General features: G+C 42.1%; 1 protein-coding gene across 1 annotated transcript; it reads left to right on the top strand.

Moving 5' to 3' along the window:
- Positions 1 to 224: 224 nt before the first annotated feature.
- On the top strand, positions 225 to 5,381 carry ZNF281 (zinc finger protein 281). The gene has a single exon (XM_042820107.1). The coding sequence runs from the start codon at positions 225 to 227 to the stop codon at positions 2,844 to 2,846; it is 2,622 nt and encodes an 873-aa protein (XP_042676041.1). The 3' UTR covers positions 2,847 to 5,381.
- Positions 5,382 to 9,537: the final 4,156 nt, after the last annotated feature.

Raw genomic sequence — 9,537 nt, 5'->3', positions numbered from 1 at the left:
TTTTAACTGGAGGCGGCGGCGGGAGCCGTAAGTGCAGCCCGGGCCGGAGCCGCCCGTCGGCGCGCGTGTGGGGGTGGCGGCGATGCGCCCGGGCGGCGGCTGCCGGGTCGCGGAGGGAGCCCGTCGCTGAGCGCGGCGGAGCGGGCGGCGGTCCCGGCGGGCGGGCGGGCGGCGGGTCCCGCGGCCCCTTAGGGCCGCGCTCCTCCCGGGCCGCCCTCCCGGGGATGAAACTCGGCGGCGGTTTCCTCGGCGGCGGCAAGAGGGCGGCGGCCATGGAGCCCGGCTTTCCCCCCGGCACGGTGATGTTCAACCACCGCCTGCCCCCGGTCACCAGCTTCACCCGGGCGGCCGCGCCCCCCCCGGCGGCCCAGCACCCCCCGCAGTGCGCGCTCCCCCCGCCTTCCGCCGCCGCTTCCTCCGCGGCCGAGCCCCCGGCGCCGCCCGCCCCCCAGGACGTGACTTTCAAGAAGGAGCCGGTGGGGGCTTTCCCCTCCGCGCCCTCTTCCGCGCAGCGCGGCCCCTGGGGCTTCCTGCAGTCCCTCGTCAGCATCAAGCAGGAGAAGCCCAGCGAGCAGGACGAGGAAGAGCCGCCGCGGCACCACCACTACGGGGGGCTCTTCGGGGCGCCGGGCGAGGAGCGGCCCCCGGGCCTGGGGGGCGGCGGCGGCGAAGGCGGCGGGCAGAGCGTGATCCAGGACCTTAGCCTCCTGCAGCACCTGCACCAGCACCCCTCCCGGGACCTGCTGCTGGGCGGCAGAGCCGAGGGCGGCCCCGGCGGCTCGGGCGAGCCGAAGCATGACGCCCAGGTCAAGAAGGCGAAGAGGCCAAAGCCAGAAACTCAGGGAATCAAAGCCAAGCGGAAGCCCGGCGCTTCGTCCAAACCCCCCCTGGTGGGAGACGCGGAAGGTGCCGTCGCGTCCCCGAGTCAGAAACCTCACGTCTGCGAACACTGCAGCGCTGCCTTCAGGAGCTCCTACCACTTGCGCAGGCACGTGCTCATCCACACCGGGGAGAGGCCTTTCCAGTGCAGCCAGTGCAGCATGGGCTTCATCCAGAAGTACCTCCTGCAGCGGCACGAGAAGATCCACAGCAGGGAGAAGCCTTTTGGGTGCGACCAGTGCAGCATGAAATTCATCCAGAAGTACCACATGGAAAGACACAAGAGGACGCATAGCGGAGAAAAGCCATACAAGTGTGACACTTGTCAGCAGTATTTTTCGAGGACTGATAGACTGTTGAAGCACAGAAGAACGTGTGGTGAAGCCATAGGTAAAGCAGGTGCTGGAATGGAGCCCGGATCGTCACATAGCATGGGTAGCTTGGCTGCATTGTCTCAGGGAAATACAAATTCCTCAAGGAGAAAAAGTAAAACAAAAAGCGTATCCACTGAAAGCAAAGGAAATAAGTGTAGCAGCAAAGTAGCGGAATCTCAAGTTACAAGTAATGTGGCCATGCCAAATTATGCAGTTGATATTCCTATTGTGTCTTCCAGTGGTGGTCTCATTGGCACAGGCGTAGAAGAGCTTCAGAAAAAGGTGCCAAAATTGGTCTTCAAGAAAGGAAGCAGAAAACAGGCGGACAAAAACTACCTTAACTTTGTATCACCACTGCCAGACATTCTGGGGCAAAAACCCCTGTCTGGGAAACAGAGTGGCTCTCTAGGCTCGTTAGTAGCCAGTACCAGTGTAGAAAATATTGGCCTTCTCCAAAGTCCAAGCGGTAAATCAGGTCAAATAAATAGTAATTATGATGATGCCATGCAGTTTTCAAAGAAAAGAAGATACTTGCAAACTGCAAGCAGTAACAGTGCCTTTTCAATTAATGTCGGACACATGACTTCCCAGCAGTCCGTCATCCAGTCTGCAGGTGTTAGTGTTATGGATAACGAAACTCCGTTGTCTCTTATTGATTCAGCATCCTTAAATAGTGAAATAAAGACTTGCCATGACAAGTCTGGTATTCCTGATGAAGTCTTACAGAGCCTTTTGGACCAGTACTCTCACAAATCGGAAGGCCAGAAAGAAGATCCTTTCAGTATAACTGAACAGCGTGTGGACTTGCACAGCTCAGGAGAACATTCAGAGATGGTTCAGGAAGAAAATTTGAGTCCTAACTCTCAAACTGTTTCAAACGATAAGGCGAGCATGTTGCAAGAATACTCCAAATACCTCCAACAAGCTTTTGAAAGAACGACCAATAGCACTGGTTTTGCATTCGGACCCAGTTTCCAGTTTGTTAGCTTGTCCTCAACTCTCCATAACCACACTCTGTTTCAGGACAAACAGATATACACTACATCTCCACTCGAGTGTGGCTTCAGCCAATCCGTTACCTCAGTATTGCCAACTGCGTTGCCAAAACCTCCGTTTGGGATGTTGCTTGGCTCTCAACCAGGCTTTTATTTATCTGCTTTGGAGGCTACGCATCAACAGTTGACTCCTTCTCAAGAGCTGGATGATCTCATTGATCCTCAGAAAACCTTAGAGACTTCATCTAACTACCAGTCAACATCTCAGAAACTGACTGGCCAGAAGGAACAGAAAAACTTAGAATCCTCATCGAGCTTTCAGATCCCATCTCAGGAGTTAGCTAGCCAGATAGATCCTCAGAAGGACATAGAGCCTAGAGCAACCTACCAGATCGAGAACTTTGCACAAGCGTTTGGTTCTCAGTTTAAGTCGGGCAGCAGGGTGCCAATGACTTTTATCACTAACTCTAATGGCGAAGTGGACCATAGGGTAAGGACTTCAGTCTCAGATTTCTCAGGGTATTCAAATATGATGTCTGATGTAAGTGAGCCATGTAGTACACGAGTAAAAACCCCAACCAGTCAGAGTTACAGGTAAGGTCCCGACTGTGACCGAGCTGTGGGGTCTTCTTACTGTAGTTTTACTTTGACAACACTGCCATTGGAATGTTTCTACACGGTCCTATTAAGAATAATGTAACATGCCCTTTCAATGCAACTTTTCATATTTAGTTTATTTTGTTAGCGTGATTTTTTTAGATCTGTTTTATTACGGTTTTTAATCAGGAATCAATAGATTAAAATAGTGTTTTTGTTCAAGTGGCAACATTTAGCAATCAAATTTACATATATAGATTGTCAGGGAATAGCCCGAAAGTTTAAAATGCAAAAAATTAACTTTGTTCCTAGGACTAAGGTTTATTCTAATTACTTTACTCTCAGGAAAGTGTAACAAAGCATGGGAATTCTATGCACCATTAGTGTATTGGAACTTCCAATTTACAGATAGTGACAAATATATATCTCAAGCTTTTTGAGGAAGGGATCTATAACATTTCACATTGCTGTCTCGTATGTCTGGGCTGGTCTGACAGAATTTTGCTACCTAAACCATGTTGCTTTTCAAGTACTCCTGTTCTTCTAGGTGATGCTGATTCCGGACAGGTTGAGCAGATACTCTTGGATCTGTACTAAGAACCCAGAACGGTAGCTTTAATATAAACAATAATGTCCCCAGAACTCCTTTGTAAGACTGTAATTCCGTAAAGAGTTTCTGTTGACACAAGCCTTGAGAACAAAAAGCATGCCTCTGGTTCATGCCGTTGTAACCCCAACTTGAAGCTACAGTAGTAGTCTAGATGTCCTTTTGGGATGCATTATTTATTTTACATGCCTCTTTTGTTTTTCCCCCCTTTCCGCATTCTTTTGTTTTTTAAGGTTCCCTTTCTTTTGTTGTGCTCCCAATACCTTGATTTGTGGTTTTTTTTCCTTATTTTACACCTTTTTCCTTCCCCTTTTTGCCCAAATTGCCCACTCCCTCTCTTACCCATCTTAGCTAGCATTTAAAAAGTTTTACATTCCAGAAAGTGCGTATCTTACCATGTACTTTCAACATCAAATAATGAACAGTGAACTCCCACACATTTTAGAATTCTGTCAAGGTTTCCATGTACAATAAGAAATAATATACTCCCAACTGTACATACGAGGCCCTGATCCTGCATCAGGATCAGCTGACGTGGACCCCTGTGCCCCTCTTCGTTACCGGTGGTGTCATTGGAGCTCTTTACGGATACGGGGGCTTGCAGCAGTTCATCGCTGCAGGCTCAGGGCCTAAGGCTGCAATTCCATCAAAGGTTTCTGGTGATGATGTCAACTACGAGAGTAGGACTTGAGTGGCTTGTTAATATCAACAGAACTTTTCTTGGGAATTACTGCCTTATGTTATGTATATTTTGTGGTACATTATTTATTATATGTGAATCATGACTAATGCCTGTGGAGCCACGGAAACCTGCTAGAAATACTGGTGGCCATTCAAAGCTGCTGAAAGGCAGTGGCACTGCTCTAAACCACTTTTTAAAAATGTATTTTTTGATTAGTTTTTTAATGTAATTTTGGTGACGTTTATGCTGATGGTTTTTTTATGTACTCTTGGTGATGTTTCAGTCTTACGTACTTTTCTGGTGTCAGGAAAGTACCAGTGGTTGTTTGCAGTCTTATTGTGTAATCAGCCTATTACAGGCTTCCATGTATAATAAAGTTATTAACATTGTGCAAGTGTAAAACACTTCTGTTATGAAAGTGGTGTATTATTAAATGAATCGTTACAAACATCCTTTTGTAATTTCTCCCTTTGTCCCTCACCACTAAAATTTGAAACCTGAGCCCACTTGTAACCTCTTTTACTAGGCAAACTTTCTTTTTCTTACTAATCTAGAATTTGTTCCCAGAAATCCATGTAACTCCATTAACATTTTCTTTATACTTGTTTATGTATTTCATCCTATTTCAGTTCAGAAAAAGTGAACAACAGCTGTTCTCTGTACACAGATCCATGTTAACGGGGATGAAATAATCCATAACCACTTGTTGGCTTTTTCAGTACCTTTTCCTTTGTTTCTGAGAGGTTATAATTTTCTTTCTTTATATTGTGTGTAGTAGAAATTGCGTATGTATTGTTCTGGCTGTTTGCTTTAACTTAATACTAATAAAACCTATTATTCACAAAATCATGAAGATATCACTTCTATTATCCAGTAACGCTTCTGAGAGCATCTTAGGGAAATGTTAAGTGAGAAAGTTCTGAGAAGGTATAACATAACATGCTGGCATCTCAGCTTCTTTTCTTCCTTCAATTTCTTTTTGGATGACATCATTTGAATGTGCTATTTTAGAAGTCAGGTCTCTGTCCTGTATTTTGAGCTAACAAGGGAAAAAAAGAACTAACAATTTTTTTCATGCTTTCATACAACCTCACCTTTTTAAATCTTTTTTTTTTTTAATATGTGATGTTGGTTAAAAATATTAAAACCATGTATTGTTAATTTCAAAGATGTTTTGTAATTGCTGAAAATCCTTAATGACACACATATAATGCAATTTTGTTCAAAGTAAAGATTTTAGAAAGTCATCTACCTGTTTTATTTTCTTCCTGAGCTAACTTACCTTCTAAGAAAAGCTTAAGTAAGGGTAGTGGTATGGCAAATACTTACAAGTATGCTTTTTAATGTGAAGATGGTTTTCAGGTATCCTGAAGTCATATTTTAATTCAACTTTGCATGTAATTATAAGAGTGGCAGTATTGGAAGTCTCAGCAGTGGTGAAGCACTGAAGAACAGAAGACTGCAGTTTGAATCACGGCAATGAGATGGACGAGAGAAAAATGATTGAAATCGTGACAAGTAATGACTTCCAGCTAATAAGGATCAAAGTCTTCCCAAGTAAATATAAGATAATGCTAAATGGTTAATATTCAGCAAATTGCTAGGAAAAAAATTGGAAAGATCTAAGAGGGGAAATCACTGCAATTTTGTCTGTTCTCTCCACAGGTGAATATCATTCAAAAAAGAAACGGCTATGGTTTTCCCAGTTTAACGTGGAAGGAGTTCACATTTATTTTTCTTCCAATCAGGTTTAGGTAGAAATCAAGTGTGGCTTTATGTGCTAAATACTAGAAAGGTCCTACATGTCAAGTTGTAGTTGTGTTACTGTGTGGATGGAAGATTTATTTAGGATTGCAGTAGTAGGAAGAGGAGAAAGGAAACAAACAAAAAAAGCCCTTGAATTTCACTGTCGTTCCTGGCTTATGTATTTATTTTTTAATTACGGCAGGATGATAACTTATCTCCTATTGCTAACAGAATATAAAGAATTGTTATACATGATGATAGAAAATTGCCCATAAAGTGTTATCTTATGATAGTAGCTCGCATAACCTGTTTTTGCTTGGAACAGGCATGATTTAGTACCCAGAATTGTAAATGTGTTTCTGTATTCTCTGAGATGCTAAAAGTTCACACCTGACTTGCCCCCAGGTAATGTAAAAAAGCTGCCTTATATGTGTGGTAGTTCCTGAATGAGCTGAGTTGGATGCACACTTGCGGATGGTGGATGGAATTTTAAAATAATAAATTGGTAGAATAGAAGAGGATGGAAAAAAATGTGAATACATGATGGTGTTGTGAGACTTCACCATTCTACAGTTATGGAGTTAATGGAAAAAAAGCAGTCTGATGCAACGTGGAAACCTTGAGGAGAATTTGGAATAATTGATGGTGTTTTGTTACTGTTTTGTTTGTTCTGTGTGTATGTTTTTCTCCCTGCCTTGTATTGTACGTATCAAAATATTTCCCTCAATGTTACCTCTACTTTTGTTTTCTCCACCTGTTCGAAATCATTGTGCAGGTGAGGTGGCTGTTATAATTGTTTGTTATGCCCCAGAAGATACATGTGAGAAGCTTTAGGTCGCTACGTTCTCACTTTTTTTATTGCACATGTAGAAGAAGGCATATCACTTTGAAATGGAAGATCCTTTTTTCAGCCCCTTCTGACTACCAGCTTTAATCATTTGATCTGGAATTTTCCAAGCTTAGTCTTTCTCATGCTTTGCATGCTATCTTCTGCACATATTTCCCAAAGCTAAATTAAGGAAGAAAACCTTTCTGTTCCATGGACTTTTCATCCTTCTTTAAAATCAATAATATGAGTGTGTGTGTATATATATATACTGAACTATATACATATATATATAATATATAACATATATATGAACTAGTGGCATCCATTTTTGGAGCCTGGACTTGAGACTGGTTTTGGTTGGTGTCCCTGATTGAGTCACTTGCTGTTTTTGAAAACCCCATCATATTTACTTAGGAGTCTTTGGGAGGAAATGTGTTTACATTCAGATGCTTGGAAGTTTAGTGGTCGTATCTTTGAAGGTGACCCCTTCTAGATAACAGATGATTACAGTTTTTTACGTTAGTTCAAATAGCATTTTCTACTAAGTGCCCTATATTGTGGCATCTGTTTCACATTCTCATATGATAGAGCTGGCTTTCTTCAACGTGTGTATAGGCCCTTTAGTTTTAGTGTGATTTTTATACAATTTCTTTCATGCAGGCATTTAAGAAAATAATATGTGCTATTTTGTGTAGCATTTAGAATGCAAGATTTACCCTGTTTACTGAATTAATGGCTATGAAGTACAGATATGCTCTGGTGTTCAAAACACGTTTCTTGTCCCCTTTTTCACTTGCAGCTAGAACCCAGATTTATTTTAGTATTGTTTCCTAATGCAATGAGATGTCCCAAGAACAAGTCTCATGCCAGTACATTCTTTTTGTAGCCTCTGATGCTAAAAAATTACTATGCCCAATTTCAGTTTGACACCTATGACCTGAAGGGGTAGGTGATGGAAATTCATTTATTTGACATTGTTTGGAGTTGACTTCCTTTTGTAAGACCCCTGCTATTCCAAACTCGATCTGTGTAGAGATAAATTGAGGAAAAGGTATCAGCTCAGTAAATATAGAATAGCAGATTGTCTAGAATAAAGTAAAAGCTGTGGGACAGGGTCATGAGGGAGTTAAATTCTCTAAGGTGACAGTAAGAAGCCTAAATCAGTAGCTTGTTCTTTCCCTTCAATTGCGCTCACTGTAAATCTAGCATCTGGGGAATCCACGTTCTGTAAAGAGCAGCCTCATGAAGCATAGTCCTGCTTCATACTCTGAGGGTTGTCATCCAATCTGTTGTGCATACAGACAGCAGTGTGGAGTTGCTTGGGAAAAGTACTGTCATCATGTAATCAGTTTGTCTTAATGCACGTACAAGATGCGGTGAATTGAGGATTAGAAAGATTTAGTGATAGCATTTATAAAATTCTAAAGCTTGTTTTTTAATCTCGATGCTAAAGTAATTTTTTGTACTTAGCATGCTGCAGTGTTTACATCTTGGTGTGTTTTGTTTTGTTTTTATTGACTTTGCAGTGGATTTTGCTATTTTAAAACTGAAGGTACGCTACAGAGTTGCCTGTGTGCTTGGGGACTTGGTGTTAAATTTGATTAAGTATTATCTGGCCAAGCTGAAGAATGAAGAAAGAAGAACTAATTTCGTAGTGCGTTTATTTGATTATTGTAATATACTTTATCTTAACTTAAAACTTGTTCTAAACTGTCTCTATAGCGCTACAAATATGAAAGCATTCTACGAACAAAGCATACAATGATTGTTACGCAGGAACTGTAGCCTTTGTCAGATACTCTCTACAGTAGCGTGTGCTGCTTTTGATGCTAAGCACCTGGAAAAGGTAGGTTAAAACCTGCTCAAGGTAGGTTATTACCATTGGCAATTCCATGGCATTGCTGTTCGTGTGAAAGTTCTACTTTGTGCTTTTTGCAAAATGTTGTTTTGATGTTCTTTGAAGGCTAAAAAGTAGATTATATTTAATCTCATAATTTCTTTTTACTGAGCATACTTCTCTCTGTACTTGTGCTCTCTTCCCACTGGAGGGGAGGTTAGAGCCTGATGGAATCATGGTGTAAGTGGGTGCTGGCATTTGGCCAGAAATTGTGTTGGTAAGGATAGTTCAGGCTGCTCAAAGATTGTGAATATTTATTTTTTCTTTGGGGGGAGGCGGGGGGAAGAGTGGGGAAAGTCTGAGTGGTGGGCGGTTGTGTTCTGAAATGAGTGGGAATAAAATCAGACCGAAACCTGTTCAGAAGACTAGAATTTACAAAGAAATCCATATGCAACTTGAGTGACAAGGTTTTGAATCACTTTAATTTGCTTTCTCATAACAGGAAAATACATAGACGTGTAATAAAACACCTTGCGTGTTCTGCCTGAGGTGCTCTAAAGTAGAGTGCATAAATTATGCCTGTGGATCTTATCTTTTAAATGAAATGTATCTCTACAATGAAAAGTGGATTAACTTAAGAAGTGCTTGATAATGTTGGAAAATGAGATTGGTAAGGAGTAGCTTATGCAGTTGCAGAGGTTGTTTATTTTGCTTTGGGTAAATGTCTACCTGGAATTTGGTCAAGTTATGCAGGATGACACATTTACTTGTAAGTGCTCCTGGTATTGCATCTTAAGGGGCAGGCAATCATGTAATCTTGGTAGAGGGAATGTGGTCTCCCTCTTGCAGCTTTTCTGTGGTCAGTAATGATTTGCAAGTATGACACAGGGCAAAGAAGATCTGTTTCTTAAAACTTAATTTTTAAATATTTTATTTTTACTTTTTGTTAATGAAGGCCTGCCACTACAAAGTACAGACCCACTTCCTGAAA

This window comes from Centrocercus urophasianus, unplaced genomic scaffold (genome assembly GCF_019232065.1).
Source record: "Centrocercus urophasianus isolate 14NV4802_14NV808 unplaced genomic scaffold, USGS_Curo_1.0 seq_18, whole genome shotgun sequence".
NCBI classification, from domain to species: domain Eukaryota; kingdom Metazoa; phylum Chordata; class Aves; order Galliformes; family Phasianidae; genus Centrocercus; species Centrocercus urophasianus.
Note: the sequence above shows the minus strand (reverse complement) of the source record. Positions and strands in the feature narration are given on the sequence as shown.